General features: G+C 43.6%; 1 protein-coding gene across 2 annotated transcripts in view; it reads left to right on the forward strand.

The window, feature by feature from the left end:
- The window catches only part of ank1a (ankyrin 1, erythrocytic a), an 82,130-nt gene that overhangs the window by 57,028 nt on the left and 4,407 nt on the right, over positions 1-20,695 (forward strand). The window contains exons 17-41 of one of the 2 annotated variants that reach the window (XM_070904108.1): positions 29-127; positions 222-419; positions 550-648; positions 1,460-1,558; positions 2,361-2,459; positions 2,552-2,644; positions 2,788-2,860; positions 3,038-3,058; positions 5,202-5,322; positions 5,502-5,580; positions 6,256-6,371; positions 6,458-6,682; positions 6,917-7,071; positions 7,168-7,379; positions 9,420-9,624; positions 9,865-9,961; positions 10,103-10,331; positions 10,435-10,563; positions 10,696-10,815; positions 10,915-10,999; positions 11,126-11,200; positions 11,537-11,668; positions 11,849-12,004; positions 17,711-18,353; positions 18,600-18,948. In XM_070904108.1, the coding sequence (XP_070760209.1) occupies positions 29-127; positions 222-419; positions 550-648; positions 1,460-1,558; positions 2,361-2,459; positions 2,552-2,644; positions 2,788-2,860; positions 3,038-3,058; positions 5,202-5,322; positions 5,502-5,580; positions 6,256-6,371; positions 6,458-6,682; positions 6,917-7,071; positions 7,168-7,379; positions 9,420-9,624; positions 9,865-9,961; positions 10,103-10,331; positions 10,435-10,563; positions 10,696-10,815; positions 10,915-10,999; positions 11,126-11,200; positions 11,537-11,668; positions 11,849-12,004; positions 17,711-18,353; positions 18,600-18,948 (3,909 nt within the window). Of the gene's footprint in view, positions 1-28; positions 128-221; positions 420-549; positions 649-1,459; positions 1,559-2,360; positions 2,460-2,551; positions 2,645-2,787; positions 2,861-3,037; positions 3,059-5,201; positions 5,323-5,501; positions 5,581-6,255; positions 6,372-6,457; positions 6,683-6,916; positions 7,072-7,167; positions 7,380-9,419; positions 9,625-9,864; positions 9,962-10,102; positions 10,332-10,434; positions 10,564-10,695; positions 10,816-10,914; positions 11,000-11,125; positions 11,201-11,536; positions 11,669-11,848; positions 12,005-17,710; positions 18,354-18,599; positions 18,949-19,998; positions 20,402-20,695 lie in introns of those variants that run through there. The other variant, XM_070904109.1, reaches the window with a different exon arrangement.

A 20,695-nucleotide genomic window follows, 5' to 3' on the forward strand; every position in this document is an offset into this window, starting at 1 on the left:
AACAGAACTTTTGATTCTGTTTTTGCAGAATGGTCTGACTCCGCTGCACGTTGCTGTACATCACAACAACCTGGATGTTGTTAACTTGCTTGTCAGCAAAGGAGGGTCGCCACACAGTGCAGCCAGGGTAAATAAAAAGAAGAGATACACACATCATCATCATGAATAGCATGCATGTAAACATGTTTTTTCTAACCACACCTCGTGTCTGTGTGCTCTAGAATGGCTACACTGCCCTCCACATAGCATCTAAGCAGAACCAGGTGGAGGTGGCGAACAGCCTGCTGCAGTATGGAGCTTCAGCCAATGCTGAGTCACTGCAGGGAGTCACACCTCTCCACCTGGCCTCGCAGGAAGGAAGGCCCGACATGGTGTCCCTGCTCATCTCCAAACAGGCCAACGTCAACCTGGGAAACAAGGCAAGAAACACATAGATGATTAAAGGATGACTGGCCATGGGGCAAGAAGTTTAATTGTCTGTTTAAACTAAAACTAATCTGTTGTGTTTGATGTGTTTGACCTTTGTCTTCTGAATCTGGTTGCCCCCAGAGTGGATTAACCCCACTGCATCTGGTGGCACAGGAGGGACATGTTGGCATCGCAGATATCTTGGTGAAGCAAGGGGCCTCAGTCTACGCTGCCACGCGGGTAAGAACTTTTCAGTCTCATGGCAAACCTGCAGTCAGTAGTCAGTAAACAATAGTTTGAACTACTAAAGAGCTTCACCTTGTTGCAGGGTTATCAAAACCATATCAGTGTAGAGACTACTTGTGCCATCCCCTTTGAGCCATAGCAGATAGTGTCTTAAGTGCTGTAGCATTAATAGCCTGATGATCTCATAGCAGAGGGTTATGTTACCATCAATACATGGACGACCCTTGAGGGGCTCAGATCCCTTAGACCTCTAGTGCTTAGAGCAGCTCTACAGCAGCGTTTCGACATGGACTCGTGTCAGATTAATACAGATAATAGTTAGTAAGGTTTCATTCATGTGTGTAATTATATAATATGGTCAATACAGCAGCACCACAAACCAAAGCCCCAAGAATTACCATAGAGTTGAAATAACACCTCTTTGGCACAGCCTTGACAAGATTAGAGTGTTTTAGGCTTCACATAGGTGGTAGCATTTGTTGAGGGGCTCTTGTACTGGATTGGATGTCATGGTGTTATTATTGGTATTGGCGTTCCCATCCCATACACCAGAAATAATTTGCATCCTCTCTTGTTTGTTCCTAAATTGCAGTCTGAATGAAATTTTTATCACTGTTCTGTTCTCAGCATAATTTTACTATGAGGATTTGAACCATTAGTCTATGAAATATTCATGATCCATTCAACCCTAAATAGGATAAAATCCACATAATGTGTTCAAATTAAAAGGTCATTAAGACTCTAAAGTTATGCGACTGGTGTGAGTTTGTGTTTTAAGACTTTTTTTTCTTTCTCTCGCTGTCAGATGGGTTACACCCCTCTCCATGTAGCGTGTCACTATGGCAACATCAAGATGGTGAAGTTCCTCCTGCAGCAACAGGCCAATGTCAACAGCAAAACAAGGGTGAGTGCCTCCCTCTGGTTTTAGATGAAACTACAACAAAATTAGCCGGGGCATGAGTCACACAGCTACACCGTGTCTACTGTCTCATTCATCAGGAAATACAATTACAGCACATTACACAGTTAAAAGCACAAGTCGTGGGTGTTGCAGGGTTCTCTTAAATGAGAGCTGTTAACACTGACCTTTTTATATAATGAGGAATGAGGCCATTTACCTCTCTAAAGTGTAATGTACTGCCCAAGCATTGGAGAGACTGGAAGTATTTCATTTCCAAGTCTGAGATTCAGCGTCTCCTGTAGAGGGTGGAAGTTACTCGTTTTGTTGTTTTGTTTTCTTTATTACTTGATTTAACTATAACTTTTTTAAATTTTAGTCAGAAATGTCAAAAAATAGTAAAAAACGTTCCATCACAAGTTCTCAGAGCCCAACCTGACTGACTGAGAGTCTAAAACCCAAATATATTCAGTTAATCATCATTTTCTTGCTTTAAAAAATTACTTAAACGATTAACCAGTTATTTGAATTCTTGCTGATACATTTTCTGTTGATCACTAATCAGCTCTAGTCAGATGACAATTGTCTGTTTTACTGTCAGTTTTCCTGATATGCAGTTGGCTTGATGTGATGTGCCCTGCTTATGTGCATTTAAAGAAATAAATTGATGTTTGTTAATGTACCAGCTGTTCTACACAATTCAGGAATAATTCAGAAAAAAAGATGTTGTTTAGATGTATCTCAGATGTCATCTATACATGAAATGAGTATATATGATAACAAATGAGAGTCTTTCTCTCTCCTCCAGCTTGGTTACACTCCTCTGCACCAGGCGGCACAGCAGGGACACACAGACATTGTGACACTGTTGCTGAAGCACGGCGCTCAGCCCAACGAGACAACAACAGTGAGCATGAACGCACCTTGTCTTCCTTCAAAATGATTCATGAAGTTTATTTTCCAGAGATCTGATCCAGTCTGCTCCTCTCTGTCTGTTAGAATGGTACTTCAGCCCTGGCCATCGCTAAGAGGTTGGGCTACATCTCTGTGATTGACGTCCTAAAGCTTGTCACTGAGGAAACGGTTTCCATGGTGAGAAATTTAGAAATGCTACCATGCCCTCTGGATACAGAACTGTTATTATGTGGCCATGATAATCACATGGAAATACTAAAACCTTTCCACTCGCTGTTGTATCTGTAATTGGTTCTTCCTTCTCCTTCCGTGCCCCGCAGACGACCACAGAGAAACATCGCATGAGTTTCCCAGAAACAGTGGATGAGATACTAGACGTGTCAGAGGATGAAGGTACAGAACTAAAATTATTATTAATCACATAAAACAGTAGGAAACTATGTGTAATCAACTATGTTGATGTTATCTAAATATTACTTCCTGTTTGCGAGGCTGATTTTATAATGTTTGAGCTGGTCACATAAATATTTATTTTTTCCAATTCCTTTTTTGCCTTTTGCCCTTTTTTAGGAATTGCACAGCTAACATTAGGTATGAATGTCTCTTTCTTTCTTTGTGCGGCATTCATAGGTCGTTGTAATGAAGTGTGTGGCTCCATTTCAAGCTCACTCTCTCCATCTTTATCTCCCTGCCTCTCGCTCTCTCTCTCTCTCGCCCCCCCTGTAGTGGTGCTCACTGTGATGGTGGCTCTGGTTTCTCATTGGCATGCATCCATAGCACCCATGTCTGTAACCTTTATATGTCCCCTCAATAACACCCTCATTCTCTAACTCTCCAGGTGTCTTCTTTTCCTCCATGTTATGACAGCAGGCCTTGTTTTTACAGTCATAGCCAACAGATCATCCATTATTACTGATATCAAATCAAATTTAATAAATCTTTGGTGACAGAATAGTTAAAACCTGTTAGCAGTTCATAGTGGAGAGGTCATTGCTTTGAAATGTGTGTGTCAAAAGTTGTGTCTGCATTCAAATCTGTCTGCATTGTGGTGTCGATCATGAACCGCTTCATTTTTAGCTGTGTTGTGTTTGTGTAAACTGTGTTTGTTGGTTGGGAGGTTGTTGGGTCGAGAGATGGAGGGGAATGGTGGTTTAAAAAGAGGCTTAGAGTGGCTATAATCAACATTTTTGTATCAGCATTGGATCTTGTGACTACTTGTACTACTTGTATGGAGGCTCTCAGCTAATTGTTTTGGTTGACTCTCACAGCATTTTTGCAGCTGTTTTCAATGAAAAACCCACTGCACGCTACCTTCCCAGCACCAAACAGTAGACAGACATAGTGTAGCATTTAGCAGCTAAAGAGCCTGATATTTGCCTCAGGAGTTGGAGACAAAAAATAAATAAAAGGAGAGTGAACAGAAAGGTGGACAGACCAAATAAATGCTAATGTTGCTCTGTATCTGCTGGATAAGCAACTGTTCCATATCAACTTAAAAGAGATATTTCAGATCACAGCTTGTTTCTGCTGCCCCCAAGTGGCCCAAAAAAACTTATTGCAGGCTTAACTTTTAATGCTTGAAGTTTACAACACCACTGACTATGATGTCAGAGTACATTATGTCTTGATATTTTTAGTCCCCTGATGATTTAACTGTCAGATTGTCACCTTTTGCTCTAAATATAGAAAGTAGCCTGAGTTGCCATCTTAAAGACACATCTCGTATCCGGAATGGTAAAATGATATTGGCACATCATCTGATGCATACGCTCGCATGCAGTAACACTTGGCCTATACGATGTGGCACACATGCATGGTACACAAGACAGAGATTATCCAGCACATGAGCTGCCTCATATGAACCTGTGGGAAGTGCACTCACAGTCAAACATAGCATAATGACACCTACGACATCACTTTGGCTCTGGACCGCATACAGACTCCCACTCGCACACTCACACACGCTGTGCTTAATACACACGGGGAAGACTCGCTCTTGTTGCTGGTGAATTCTCGAAAATTACAGCATATTTTTGGGGGTAAGTAACCGAAACCCACCTCTGCTCTCATGAAGATACACCGCACATTCAAGGGAGAGTAGAGAACAGCTTGTACTTATGTCATCATGTGTGTTGTAGTGGGCTGATGATTGTGTTTGTATTCATGTGTTTTAAAGCAAATCACATCATACATCGCTCTCTGAGGCAGTTGATGTCTAAATCCTCCAGCTGTTTATTCACGAGACAACACATTTTTAGAATGAGATTATGCTGATGCATGCTCTCCCCAGAGATAGTGCACTGTGCACATCTGTTACGCTGTTTGTTACGCTTTCACTGAGATTGTATGGGTTTTTGAAAACTCAAGACCACATTTATACGGTGTCCTGTCTTGTTTCGATGTAGTAATGTTCAAGCATTCTGAATTAAAAGTGTTGGACTCAGCAGCCTGAGACTACAGCTGATTACAGTGACCTGCTGTATTGTTCCTGTCCTCATAGCCTGTTTTCTAAGTGTTTGCTTCCATTGAATAGCAGTAAGAATGTCAGTGTACTAATGTCTCATTTCACCAGTCTAACCCCTAAACCACAGAGCCATCTCCTAAATCCTGGGTTAGCATGTTGTCTAACCCTTCTGGTTAACATCCTTGTTCTTTTCTTTCTCTCTTTCTCTTGTGCTGTTTCACCAACCTGACCTCGGTCTGTTCGCTCTCTTTGGCATGTTGTTCTCTGAAGGAGAGGAGCTCTTGGGGACAGAAGGGGCCAGGTACATGAGGATGGATGACATGAAAGACCATGATGACGATTTCCTCTCCCCCAAGAAATCACTGGAGTACGAGAGAGGGCTGGGCACAGCGTAAGGGGGGCTGGGCGGGGAAGCAGGGGAGAGAGCCAAGCTGGTAGCCACAAGCTAATTGGTGGATGGATAGAGGGGGATGCACCATAGACACTCACTAAACACCAGGGATGAGCACTTGGGAGGAGATATACCAAAACTTCTTCAATCTGACTTTTTTTTCTCTTTCCATACAACAGGAATTACTCACCAGCTATTCCCAGGATCCCCAGAGTCTCTCCGGAGACTGTTATCCTGAAAGAACACGAGATAGATCAGGTACTGTACAGAGCAGCACTACTAAGATACTCATTTATGTAAATAAAGTTGGGGGACTTGCAAAAGACAGATGGTCAAAATGGTCTGTGCCCTTTTTACTCAAGGTCCACTTACTAGTCCTTTTTCAAAGTTTACTGCATTTTACAGTCTTCATCAACGGAATAAAGTTTGCTTAGTTGTCAGTGGACTTACACAATCTCCAACAACAACTGAACAACCTCCATCTGCTGATGAAGACTAAGAACTACTATTTCCATGAACTCATGCTCAATTCATTTGTTTGTTTGTGTGATATTATCAGTGAAGGGTTATGTATACATGTTTTCATCTAAACACACAGTTTTGATGAAAACTTTAGTCAAAAACAGCTTTTAGGCTACTTTCTTTGAAAGCATGTAACATGATGCAGTTATTTTAGCTTCACCCTTTTTGTAACATGATACTGTAAATGAGAATCCCTCCTCAGCGGCCTTTTGAAGGTTAATGATGTATCTTCTCCATATCCACTGTAAAAATAGCACATTCAAAATTAGTACATAGGCAGTCTTTCATCATATCCTCTCAATAAAACAGATGATAGTGTAAGTAATACACTTTGGGGTTTATATAAAACATTATGCTTAACAGTGTTCTTTGGAGAATGGCATGAACAGTTTGTCTTTCTGTCTGTCGTAGCAACACACTCCACTTCCACTGCCCAAAGAATACGACGATGACTCGCTGATTCCCAGCAGCCCAGCGACTGAGACGTCGGACAACGTCAGCCCGGTCGCCAGTCCCATACACACAGGGTCAGAAGAAAACATTTCATTTCACTTTATCTCTATATAATGTCTGATCTGGCAGCTAAATTGTCACAATCTTTGTCCAATAACAGGTTCCTGGTCAGTTTTATGGTAGATGCTCGGGGCGGCTCAATGCGAGGCAGCAGGCACAACGGACTGCGTGTCATCATACCTCCGCGGACCTGTGCGGCACCCACCCGCATCACCTGCCGCCTGGTGAAGCCGCAGAAGCTGACCAGCCCCCCTCCGCTGGTGGAGGGAGAGGGGCTGGCCAGCAGGATCATCTCCCTGGGTCCGGCAAGCATGCAGTTCCTGGGGTGAGGGTCTTCTCTTTGTTCAACAGGAAATAGTCTTAGATTGTTATTACGTTTGGCTTAAGGTTATTAAATGAAACTTGAATACGCAGTGCATAGTGTAATGATATATTGTATCATCTACAAAACATTTTTCGTAACATTATAAGTTTCTACAGGCTCAACAGTAGTAGTATATCCAGCCTGCACACTGATGAAGTAAACAATTAACTTTTGTACATGTGTGTTGTGTGGCAGACCGGTGATAGTGGAGATCCCCCACTTTGCTGCTCTGGGTCGTGGTGACCGGGAGCTCGTGGTGCTGAGGAGCGAGAACGGCTCAGTCTGGAAAGAACATCGCAATCGCTACGGTGACGAGGTGCTAGAAACAATCCTCAATGGGATGGACGAGGGTAAGAGTTTAAATCACGCTTCATCTCAACACACTCAAGCATGTCACAGGGTGGCATCACGTCTCGAGAGTTTTTAACCTTCTCTCATCTCCTCAGACTTGGAAAGTCAAGAGGAGCTCGGGAAGAAGCGAATCCGTCGCATCATCTCCACCGACTTCCCCCTTTACTTCGCTGTTGTGTCGCGAGTCCAGCAAGAGAGCGACCTGATTGGACCAGAGGGAGGTTCGCTTACAAGTAAACTGGTGCCACTGGTCCAGGCCACGTTTCCTGAGACGGCAGTCACCAAACGAGTCCGCCTGGGGCTGCAGGTGAGATGGGACGATGAGGAGAAGGAAGGAGAAGAAAGACAGAATCGTTAATGCCTGTGTTGCCTGAAAAAAAAGCATGTTGGATGTACTTTGATTGATCGTGGAATGACCCGATCATATCAGCACTCCTGATTTAGTTTTTCTGTTGTTTGTTTATTTTGATTTTCACATTTCTAGAGGACCTTTTTGCCTTTTATTTCACACAGTGCATGCACATGGCACCTTTATACAACTGTGGACTGCTCATGTAGTGCTGATATGTTATTGTTTGTTTTATCTTCAGCAATGTCTTTCTCACTAATGTATTTATGTCACTGACAAAGCCCTGTATTTAGTATGTTTAACACATTAATTTGGGATACCTAAGTACAGTTAGTCAAACATTACTTGATGGGAAAGACTGTGTTTGAGTTTCTACTTGTTGTCTAGTGGTTTTGGTATCATGAATGTCTGGAAAAGGAGCTAAAAGGCCTTTTTAGAAGAACTGAAGTGTTTCCCGACACTTAAAGGGGCAACACCTGAGAACCTGATCTTCATACCTTTTAATCTTTGTTATATCACTGTTTGTTGAAGCTTTGAGCCCCTTTTTGTGTGTTCGACTGCACACGTATTCTCAAACATATACACCAAAGACGAGAAATCATTTTTATCACACTTTATCACACTCAGTTATACAGTAAATACTTGTTTTTAAGAGGACATATTTGTATATTATCATATCCTATGAAACTGGCACTTTTCAATGCATATTTCTTATAGACTTCTGTCCGTTCTGTCAAATCAAACCATCTTTCTTTACACAAGCATGCACCTATGATTTAGCCCTCGCCGTCTAATGTCCTGCGTTAGCCGTAAGGTCAAAATCAAAACTTTTGGGGTGGGGCTTTTTAATATGGTTAAATTGCAGATTGTGCTCTCAAAGCAACAATCCAGTCATAAATCATAAGATTTTATTTATTTTGGCACAAAGCTACTGTACCTACTCAGTTTTCAATAATTTAAACATTTATTAAGGTTTCTAAACGAAAAGTACATGAAATGCCACATTTCCTTCCATCATAATTCTTGGCAGTGGATATATTTGTTATATAAATATGCACCATTTCCTCAGATTTGCTGACTTGGGATTTCAAGGTTTAATTTTGACAGGTTAAATATACCCACTGTTTACAATCTGTTTTGCAGTGTGTTCTTCCTCCTGACAGGATTTTCCCATTCAAGACTGTGATTGCATTAATTCCTATTTTTAACAAACTCTAAAAAAAATACTAATATAAAATCCTCTATGAATATGTAGGTCAGCAAATTGTGAATTTTAATTGCCAGATGGAAACTTGTAATTTCGATGTCAGAATGTTTCAGTAAACCAAAATGAAAGTTAAATACTGTACGAGTAGACCTTCAGCTGCATGTTTTAGTTCAACAGCTGCTCCTTTAGACACATGAATTAATTTATAACAAGATAAATATGTATTTTAAACTAACAAACATGACGTAACCTATGAAAATAGTGAATTGAAACTGAATTGAAACTGAATTTAAGCAAAATAGACATTTTCAGTATTTCCTTGTACACAAATTTCATAATTTTTAGGAACTTTTTAACTCAAATGTACTGTACTAATCTTGTCATGAATGGCCTTGTGAAAAACCACAGTGCCTTTTTCTTTGATACTAATGTTTGTAAAAGCTTCATGTTAACACAGATTGTTATATTTTACAATAAAAAGAGTTATTAAGTCCTACAACAAGTTTGTGTTGCTATTGTCTATTGTCTCTCTGTTGTGTTGTTTAAACCATGAGGTATTTTATTCACTGTGGACTTCTTTCTCTCTTTCTTTTCATCTTTGATTTTTCCCTATTCGGTTGTCCTCTCTTTTACCCATTTTCCTCATCCATTGCCCCATCATCTTTTTTTAATTCTCCATTTCCTGTTCATATGTTTCTCTCTTTTGTCTAATTTCCATTTTTTCTACCATATCATCAAACCTATACCCGGGTTACGTACCCCCTCTCTCCATCATTTACTTTCAACCTCAGGCTCAGCCAGTTCCAGATGAGCTGGTTGCAAAGCTGCTGGGTAACCAGGCAAACTTTAGCCCCGTGGTCACTGTGGAGCCTCGGCGGCGCAAGTTTCACCGACCCATCGGCCTGCGTATACCTCTGCCCCCGTCCTGGAAGGATAGCCCTCGAGACTCTGGGGAGGGCGACACCACCAGTCTGCGTCTGCTTTGCTCCGTCATAGGTACTGCATGCCATGACTGGGAGTTGTGTGGGTGGGTGAGTAAGTGTATGTGTTTGTGTTGAGAGGAGCCGTTTCCTTCCACGGCAAGGAAAGATTCATGGGGCAGAAAGATGTCATTGCCATAGTTGGATAAAAAAGTATTTTTCTTATTTTGTACAAACACTGTCACCATGAGACTTTGTGACCTTTGCTAAAACCAGATTAACCAGTTTGCCCTCTTTCATCCTCTCTGATTCCCAGGCGGCACAGCCCCAGCCCAATGGGAAGACATTACAGGCACCACCAAGCTTATGTATGCTAATGACTGTGCCAGTTTCACAACCAATGTCTCAGCACGGTGAGTTCAGTTGGCAACAAATCCAATATATCGGCCATCACACCATAAAACTTGAATGCAAGTCTTAAATCATTCTAGCAAGCAGCTCGATTGTAAAACACGAATAACAGACTGTGATTACATGTCATTGTTTCCTCTCAGATTCTGGCTCGCAGACTGTCCTCGGACAGCTGAGGCCGTCTCCTTTGCCAACCTGCTCTACAGAGAGCTGTCAGCTGTACCCTACATGGCCAAGTTTGTGGTGTTTGCAAAGATGAATGAGCTGCGTGAGGGCCGCCTGCGCTGCTACTGCATGACCGACGATAAGATGGACAAAACCCTGGAACAACATGAGAACTTCACAGAGGTGGCTCGCAGCAGAGACATAGAGGTGAGTTCAGAGACGAGGGCAGTGCATCATACAGATGTGGTAAGATTATGGTTTTGTGTCAAGTTTTTACCGCTTTGGCTATTGCCTGTGTCACGTCTTGCAGGTGATGGAGGGAATGCCGCTTCACCTGGAGTGTTCAGGGAATCTTGTGCCCGTGAGGAAGGCCACCCAGCAGCCTCGCTGCTTTAGCTTCCAGGCCTTCAGAGATAACCGACTTCCCGTCTCAGTTAAGGTATCACCGTTGGGCTTTCTCCTACAAATCTTTCTTCAGTTTTATATTCGTTGTCGCTCACTGTTACCAGCTCTATCCCGGCTCTCCACATGTATGTCTCTTCATTGCTTTCCTTGTGTCTGTGTGTCTAAGGTGAGAGACAGCAGTAAAGAGCCCACTGGATTTTTGTCTTTCCTGCGCAAGTCCACCAAGTATGAGGACAGCCAACATGTGCTCTGTAATCTCAACATTACCATGCCTCCGTGTATCAAGGTAAAGCTCCTGAAGCTAGTTTACAAGACACATACAGTATATTTAAGTAAAGTCATTTTCCCTTAGATGACTTCAGTATTGTTTGCTTGTGACTGGCAGGTTGTTGGGAGTGAAGACCGGAGGCGAACTCTGACCCCACTGGCTTTGAGAGAAAGATACAGCGCACTAAATGAACCTGCTATGGGTATGAGGCTCTCACTCTCCCACTTGTAAATTATTATACTTGCTTATTTTGCAATGCAGGGATAATCTCAACTTTACATGTAACAGAGGAAGATGTTAAATTGTCAGTTCTGGTCTGTTTGTGCAGCATCAATGAGTGCCATGGAGAGGACAGAGCTGAAGATGGCTGTCATTGCAGAACAGTTGGGACTGAGCTGGGCCGGTAAGTGAACAAGAATATACTGAATTTGTGCTTTATGTGCTGTAAACCATCCGTGTTTACCTTATGTCTAACAAGCTTGCCTAGCTCGCTGCTGATTAAACAAAGTTATAACATGGCAACCAGCCAATGACACTAATTATCATCGTCTGTTTTCCTGCCAAGAGCCATCGCTGTTTGACAGACAGACTATTCTGCCTCTTGTGGATAGAGCTACTGTGAAGCCGTGTGCCATTTCAAGAACAAGACTGTGTACACTACACCAGCGTGACTCACAAGTTAAATGATATAAATATTTCCCTCTCTTACTTGATCTTCTCTGACTCATTTTCTTCACAGAGTTGGCGCGCGAGCTTCAGCTCAGTGTGGATGACATCAATAAGATCCGTGTGGAGAATCCCAACTCGCTGCTGGAGCAGAGCTCAGCACTGCTCAACCTGTGGGCCACCCGCGAGGGCAAGAGGGCCAAGAGTGAGTGTATGAGAATCTGAGACTGCTGTGAATTCCTCTCATCCCCTCATGTCTTTATTTACACCAATACAAAGTCAGATTGGTGTTGTAATGGTATTGCTTGTTTGTCCTGGGATCCCCTCCCCTCCTTCCCTTTTTCCTCATCTGCTTGTGTCTCTCCTTCACGCGTCTTCACCACAGTGGAGAGCTTGTACACAGCTCTGAAGAGTATTGACCGTATGGACATAGTCAACATGTTGGAGGGCCAGCCGCCTCAGCCTGCGAGACAAGGCTCCCGTGACCTCAGCAGACGCCGAAACAACGATAGAGAGCACCTCTCCCCTGGTATGACCAATGGTAAGTTCCCCCTTCCCAAATCCCACCATGCAGCCCCTTCCCCATGTCCCCTTTGGCCTTGACCCTGAGCCATCTTTCCAATAAACATACCTCCCCGTTCCCTAAAATCCCCTGAAGGCAAAGTGAAGTTTGTTTCCCTCTGAATTCTCTCTGTTCTCCTCGTGTCGTTCTTATTTATTCCCTGTGATGCTGTTGTGTATGAAAGCTGCCAAAAACTTTTGCAGGACTTTACCCCAGCAACATGCAGAGGGACTCAGGACACTCCTACTGTACCACAACATCTGTAGTGCCTTTGGTTATACATTTCTCTGTGTATTAAAGTATGATTAGTATGATTAAATGCTGAATCTCCAGAGTTTGCGAGCATCTTCCGGCTGAGTAGCCTTTGAGCAAAACACTCCACACAGAGATAAGTACAATATGCTATCATGAATAGTTATAATTTTATTAGTGTTATTATTGTTGTCATTGATGTTATTTGGTGTTCTCATGTCAAAGATTTAGATCAGTCGGTATTTGATTATATTAAGAGTTTTAATGGCCCATTATTGCTTTAAAGGGACTGCATTTTACTGTGATATTTTGCTTTTAAAACAACACATTGTCATACATGATCAGTCCACATAGATCATACTGTAAGTATAGCCTAGCTTAACTAGACTCCTTACCAGTTGTCAGTCCTCAGTCTTTTACTCCTTTTCCTCATGGTTTCCTTCACACATGCATAACCTACATCTTATTGACTCCATTTTCACCTCTGGACTGGTGTGAGCTCCCCTTGCAGACGATGAGTCAGTCCGACAGGTGACAGGTCCTATTCTGTGAAAACTGGAGCAATACTTAGAGATGTAACAATGCATAGAGATACGACCATGAGGGTCAAAGGGTGAAAAGGGAGACGTTCAGATCACAACTGCAGTGAATCTGATAACCGTGTATCTGTCTTGTCTGTCTATCTGTCTGGCTACCTGCCTCCCAAAAGCCGTTCCTGCTTTGACGTTCGGCATAAAAACGTGGTGGCACTTTGAATACTTGGATGTTGTGTCTTCTGCTAATCTCACAATGATCACAGTGACGGGTTTCAAGAAGTTTACGACTTGCTGTCCGGATTAAGTACATCACAAAGGCACAGTGACCAAGTGGAGGAGTCAAACCTGAAAATAACCAAAAGGCCACACCCTTAAAATGAATATTGCGGTGGTCAGTGAAGAAAATACATTTTTCAATTTCCTTGTGCATTACATTTATTTATACACCTGTTAATAGTTTATTTATTTCTCTATTTCTTTCGCAGTTTAATTTATTCATTTCATATTAAAGATATAGTTTATCATTTTGGGAAATATGCTAATTCGCTTTCTTGCCAAGAGTTAAATGAGAGGTTTGATACCACTCTCAAGTATGTACAGTAAATATGAAGCCACCGTAAGCAGCTAGTTAGCTTAGCTTAGCACAAAGACTGGAAACGGGGGAAACAGCTAGCCTGGCCTGTCCTGGCTCTGTTTTTGTCCAGCTGCAGTAACTTCCTTGAGTCTCTGCTGGTTTCCTGGCAAGAAGTTACTGTGTCCGGCCAAGAAATTGTTTTTACACTTCTTGCTTTTATACGGATTAAATAAAGCAGATATAAAGTGTTCTACAAAGCTATGCTAGCTGGTTACCCCTGTTTCCAGTCTTTATGCTAAGCTAACTAGCTGCTAGTGGTAGCTTCATATTTACCGTGCAAATATGAGGGCGTTATCAATCTTCTCATCTAATGCTCTGCAAACAAAGCAAATAAGCATATTTCCCAAAATGTTGAACTGTTCCTTCAAGTCAGGTTCAGTCCTCCTTATAAAAGAAGCCTTTTTCTAATGATAAGCAAAATAGTGTTTTTTAATCACGAAGATTTACAGAAGAAAACGGAAGGAATATTTGGTAGAGCAGAGGAGTCAGTTATACTGCAGCCTTTATTCTATCTTTCTATATCTTTACCTGTCTTTCTCTCTTTTTCTCAAACAATGTCAGTTTTCAATCAGTTTTCCTTCATAGTACTAGTGCACCTCTATTGTAGGTAAGGCTTATTCAAGATCATTTCCAGCTTAAATACTGATATAGATGATGATCGAATAAGACTTTTGTAAGGACATTTAAATTCTCTCTGCCTGTGGTTGCATGGGGAGTAGTTTGAGTCTCTTTAGGGCTAATGTTGGTGCACTGAATGTCCTTTTGGGAGCCCTGTTTTCATTCCCTGTGAATCTGTCCCTCTTTCTGTGTTTCTCTGGACATGTCATCTGCAGCCTAGCCGTCCCACTCTTCCTCCTTCTCACTCCTCTCCGAACTCTGACCTCATGCCGACCTCATGTTGACCTCTGACCCACATCTTTATCTTTTAATTTTTTTGCGACTAGTCGTGCATTTTTTTTTTGTGCTCTTGAAAACCCCACCTTTTTAAGTGTCCGCTCTGTGATCGATACCCCTCACGCAGACTGTGTACTCAGCACCCACTGGGAGGGGGGAGGTGACCCTCGCTCTCTCTCGCTGTTTCTGTCTGTGATCATCACCCTATTTTATATTCCTCCTTCTCTTGCTGCCCTTCTTTTCTCTTTTCCCACTCTGTTCTTTCCCTCTTTTCCCATCCCTTCTTTCCCTGCCCTCCTGCCTGTTTGCATGTGCTCGAGGCTGACTTTCATTGCTCATCTCCCCCCTGTGTTTGCATGGCAACACTGGGATGAGGGGCAGGAGTAACGCTGGCTCGTTGGAGATGACGACTCAAACACTGCATCTGCACCTAATGCCGCCTGACCGACAGACATATATCTCTGCATGGCATGCACACTGAGAATGACCCTACAGTCTGTCTCTGTTCGTCCTCAGCGATCTGTCCCCTGGGGGGTAAAAAAAAGGCCACAAACCTTTTTTTGTGAACTCTGACTTGTGTTTGCTCCGTTCATGTATGAATGTTGTGGTTGTTTTGTATGTCACTGATTCTATGTGTAAACTGTGTCCATCTGATGGGTTACTTTGTGTGAAATATATGTGTTTAATGTCTTTGTGAGTGTTGTACGAGGGCCAATTTGATATTGTTCCTCTCCTTATTGTAAATGTGCTTATAGTTTAATGTGAACTCGCCAATCAGTCTGTGTGAGTTTATCAGTGGGAGCGTCTTTATGTGTTTTTTAAGTTATATACTCTAAGTGTTTTATGTCTTCCATATACATGCGTGCCCAGTGTATTGGTGTTTAAGTGTATGGGCAAAATGAGTATATTTCCTTTACGTGAGCTTACGTACTGCTTTGTTTTTCTGTATTTATGTCTTTCTATCAGGGGGGTCAAACAATCACAGCTACATTTTTTCATATTTCACACTCGCCCATTCCCCTCATTTATTTATTTTCCAAATCTCTTTCTTTCACCATCAATGCGTAATCTGCTGACATGGAAAGAGAGGACTGACAAACTCATTTGTTAACAAATTAATGGCAAACAAAAATGCCTCAATGTATTTTGTGGTGTCACCAACAAACAGACTCATAACACAATAATCGTGACCTCAGGTCCATATATAGTAAGATTCATAAACACACAGAACCATATTTCCAATACATACCTGATCCCGCACCTCATTTACTTGCAAGAGAAATGTGTGCAGGTACTTATTACTATAGTCATAAACCTCGTTGGTTATAAATAGAACTTTGTTCGTCATATTCAAACATAGTCATACAGAGGTTTAATGACATTTCCATCTGCAAGTAATCCATAATATGGTGAAGAGGCTTGTACAGGACGAAAAACAGGAGATCCATTTCAATTTCAGTTGAATGTAGAATTATTAAAGCAACTGCTGCAGCTTATATTACTCAGATTTAAACTTCCAGTTTATCAGTAGATATAATGCAGCTTTTGAAGTGAAGCCATAGGCTGATCCAGGACTTGTGATTGGGGCCTCTCAACTTGACAAACCTGAAAAGCAGATACCTCAGTGTCTTCTGTTGTGACCCAAATAAACAAGGAATGATGGTTTTTAACTTATATTTAACTCTTTACTCATCATCTTCTGTGTTCTGGTTGTACAATAAAATATGTGAATCTCGTCAGCAATGGACATCAAAAGAGTCAATGCTGTTTTTACAGCTGATTTTTGTCTTAGAAATATATATATTTATGGTCACCAGTTTCTATAGACAACAGACAGCAGTTGAGAGGCTGAGAGAGAAAGCAGAAAGTAGGACAAGAGCTCTTTCTGGCAGCTTGCTGTCATAAATATCTCCTGCACTCTCAGCAGTACTCAACAGCAGTGCTGCCAACCATGAATCAAGTTACACCCGCGCTCTGCACAGTTTTCTCCTCACTATACAGTATACACATACAGTGTCTCTCTCTCTCTCATCTACGTACTGTGTGCCCTGCAGTCCATCTCCTATTTCATCCTCTGGTTAATGTACTTCCTGGTAACACGGCCTGTAGTGTTACAGTCATAGTACCACTCATACTTTGCTTTACTTTTCCATACTTTTTTTTACATAAACTGTTCACCTAATTTCCAGAGTAGTTAGTCATATTCAGAATAATTCATTCAGTGTGTTCAGGCTACAGCTCAGATACAAGGCAGAGTTCCATATTTGCAGACTCTTCGTAGACTCTGGATTTTTCTTTCTTTTTGTGCAATATGCAGTTATTCATTACAAAGAAAACATTCCTGATGCTGTGACATTGTGCTCTACCATGCCAGGTCTGCCTTTCCAAAAAAGAAAACATATTGTTACAAAGGGTGTTCAAGACAGATGTAGGAGTGACCTGAGTCCACATCACATTAACAATGTGCAGTTTCACTAATTTATATAATTGCACTTGAAATACTAGAATTTATGTTTGAGGCAGCAACCATGTGGCTTTCACAACAAAAGGAAAATCAAGTCTACTGTATATGTGTTTGCATAAATATCAGCAATACTATAGGTTATATGTTTGTTTAGCTGTGTTACATTGAATGTATATTAATAAATATTCAGTATGTGTCAATGATAGAGCAAGCAGCTGTGTGGAGTGAGCGTGTGTGTGTGTGTGTGTGTGTGTGTGTGTGTGTCTGCAGGAGAGAATGAGATTGCCTGCGTGCATGCTATCCAGCCTGACAACAATATTAACCTGCCTGATTTTTGAGTGGGTTTGAATGCATGCATATCTGAGTGTGAGTGTATGTGTATGACAGTATGAGACAGAAAGTGAAGAGAGTGTGTTTATGGCATGTGTATGTGTGACCAAGTGTGTGTCCCTGCCGCACAGGTGTGTGTCCCAGCCCCAGGTTGGGGGCAGAGGCAGTAATTCCTGTCCGTCTCCCTGCAGGTGGCAGCCAGCAGAGCAGCATCAGTCACTGCCGGGTCCGAACCTCAGTGCCGGTCTCTCTCAGTCCGTCTGGCTGTGTCTGTTGCTGCTGCCGCTGCTGCTCTCACCGTCAGCGCTGGCTGATCGAGCTTGACAAACCCTCTTCTAAAAGCTGCCCTTGCTCTCTTGTCCTAAGCTCCTTGCACCTTTATTCCAGCCCCTCCCCCTCTCTCCTTCCCCACTCCTCTCCCATTTGTCCCTTCAGCCTCCTCTACTCCTCCCCAAGATGCCCAGCTCCTGGGCAGGGGCACTTACCCCCTCCCGGGGTCCCGGTGCTGTGGGGGTGAGGTGGGGAGCGAGGCGGGGGGGCCGGGTGTCAGTGTGCCTCTCTCTGTCTCGCTCCAGGTTATGGGCTCGCGCAGGAAGAGCTTCTCTCACCGGCCTCCATGCAGTACAGCCTGCCCTCTCCGCTGGGTGCTGAGCCTTACTGGCAGGAAGTCTCCAGTCTGGACTGCGCACCTATTGCCACCACAGAAGAAGATACCCTCATGGAGATGTCTGATGTGCAGGTGTGGCCCTCAGGCAACAGCCCCTCCCTGGTGCCTGTGGAGGACTCCTCGCTGGAGTGCAGCAATGCTGATGACTCAGAAGGTCTGCTGGGGTTGCCGTATGGAAGTCTGGGTCGACCGGCTAGTCAGGCCAGCGCAGCCAGCGGAGGGGGTGGGGTGCTGAGCGGCTCCATTGAGCTACCCGAAGACGATTCAGAGATGGGCGTTGACTCGCTCAGCACTGCCACGCCAGCCTCGCTTGGGGGCACCATCGCTGGGATCAATCTTAACGGGCTGAACAATGGTCAGGGGTCAGAGGCCAGTTCGGAGGCATCAGCGTTCACCAGTATGACTGGTGGAGATGGAGCTGGAGGAGGAGGAGGAGGAGGAGGGACGGGCTCAGTGGAAGGGCTTTCTCTTGTTGCAGGACAGCAAAGGGTGTATGCTCGGCTGAGTGAGTCACCTGGTCTGAGCTGTGTTGCAGATCGGAATGGAGACAGGTGAGTCAGACCTCTGTCTGCTCTCAGGTGACAAAGTCTCAATCACACCAACAAAACGATAGATCTGTGCTAACATGCTATCTTTACTGCATGTCTGTGAATGTCAATGGTGAACTGGAGTTTGTTGAACATTTCTTGCAGAGGAAGTGACGCTAAGGGGTTATGATAAGTTGTTTTACTTTCCTTAAAGTAAGCATGTACAGCATGTGTGTACCACCTCCACATTGATCCGTTCTTTCCTTCCAGGTCAGGTAATGGTGGAAACGGAGGTGGTGGAGGCTCTTTCCTTTCCTACCTGCAGGAACAGACAGGCCCGGGGTGGATCCCTGTCACCGACCCTACACAGGCCTGGGTGGGCAGTCAGCCTAAACAAAGGCAGGCCATGGACACCATGATGTCATCAGTATGTAATGCCGTGGACGGAGACCAGTCCCACGTGTCCCAGGAGGCCTTGCTTCAGCCTGTGAGGGACATGGGGCACTCGGAGATCTTACGGGGGCACTTCAGAGGTACCCAGCCGTTTGAGAAGGGTTTGGGCTTCCCACACAGGGTACCAGAGCTGAGGGCCTGGGATGACGTGCGCCTGAAGGGCCAGGTGAGTGTGTTGCTGCTCCCATGCAAAATAAGAGGGATGTTCGTCCTCTATGACAAGTAATCAGTCATACAGACATTGCTATCTGAAAAGTTAAGGTATCACTAAAGTTATAACAATTACATTTCAATCAAATAGTTGTTTGGATATTTCTGTCTGAGCAACCTAAAGACAGACATTGCCATCCCTAGAGGGACCTGTGATTTCTATACTTGGATTTTAACTACTTTGTACCATAGATTCAACCGTCCTTTAGCAGGGAAATGTTATGACATATAGTAAAAAAGTTTAACAGACCAGACAACAAGAAGAAGTCTGGTGCATTTTGTCAGTCCTAGATTCTAACTGCCTCTCCTAGAAGTCACACCTTGAAGTCAGACTTAAAGTTCAAATCAGCATTAGATGATTCATGATAGAGCCCAGAAACATACAACAAACAAACATTCATACACACATACACACCCAACCACACAGAGTCTAGGGCCCAAGATGGGCACAAACAGCATGTCCAGCCAAATATAGCAAGCATTCTCACCGTCCCGCTCATGTTACATGATCCCCGCCCCAGTCATTTCCACGTGTTAACTCCCTGGCACACAACGCCACCACATCACACTGTAAAGGACAATCTCAGCCGTGAAAGTGTGTGAGAGCAGAAATAGACATGCTTTTGTATGTGTGGTTCACACTGGTGAAGAAAGAGCCTTGAGTTTCGCTTTTGTAGCATTTAGATGCAGTGTGTTGCAGTGCTGCATGATTGTGTTGTGCTTTTTGAGGAACTGTACCCACTAGGCTGTGTGGATGAGAAATAGTTTGTAGTTAAAGTAATGAGTACCTGAAGGACGTCAGGGGGCACGTTTCTCAGCGCTCTTACCACAGCATACAGAGCCACCCTGGAGCAGCCAGAGGTATTTAAAGCCCACAGATCACATGGTCAGAAAGAGAGAGAGGTGGGAATAGAAGCCTCCCAAGGTTGCTTTTGCTTGGATTTGATGTCATTGAGTGGGTACTCCTGACCTGACAGTGGGAAGGAGACAGAGGACCTGAGGAAAGGGCCCACTGCCCCAGCTAATGGAGGACAGACATGAACTGAAAGACAAACAATCAAACTGCAACTGAACCAGTGACCGAAGGCAGCAGGCTGCAGCTGTTACCTTTCCTCTCAGCTGAGAGAAGAGCTGCGTGGGACGCTGAAGGCTGAGGGAGTCTATTGTCGTGTGTGGACTGTGTTGATGTGATGTGGGCCCTGGTGACAGAGCTCCTCTTCAGCTTCGTGCTGCTGGCTTTCCTGGTCATCAGCTGTCAGAATGTGCTCCACATAGCCAGCGGCTCCGTGAGGTCCGTGCTCGCCTACATACACGCTCAGCTGGACCGTGAGCTCGGTGAGGTCGAGGGAGTGGCTGACGAAGAGGAGAACGTCACCACCAGAGTGGTCCGCCGCAGAGTCATCCTCAAGGTATAAAGAGCGGGACAGAGGACGATCAGGCTGAAATTTGGAGAGAGGATTTACAGGCAGGAAGACAACAATCACAGGAGAGAGAAGAGAAAACACTGTTTGCTGAAAGGCTGAAAGATGCAGTGTATTGGTTGATGCAGGATAGGTTTGTGGTAATAAGAGTTGATGATTTGACAGGGTTTACTGCACTTAAGTGGAGTGGGTGTGACAAAAATGGCTGTCAGGATTCACTAAGGACACTGTGTACATGAGGAAATGTTGCACATGACAATAACAAAACCTAAATCGAATCAA

Source organism: Enoplosus armatus, chromosome 4 (genome assembly GCF_043641665.1).
Source record: "Enoplosus armatus isolate fEnoArm2 chromosome 4, fEnoArm2.hap1, whole genome shotgun sequence".
NCBI lineage: Eukaryota > Metazoa > Chordata > Actinopteri > Centrarchiformes > Enoplosidae > Enoplosus > Enoplosus armatus.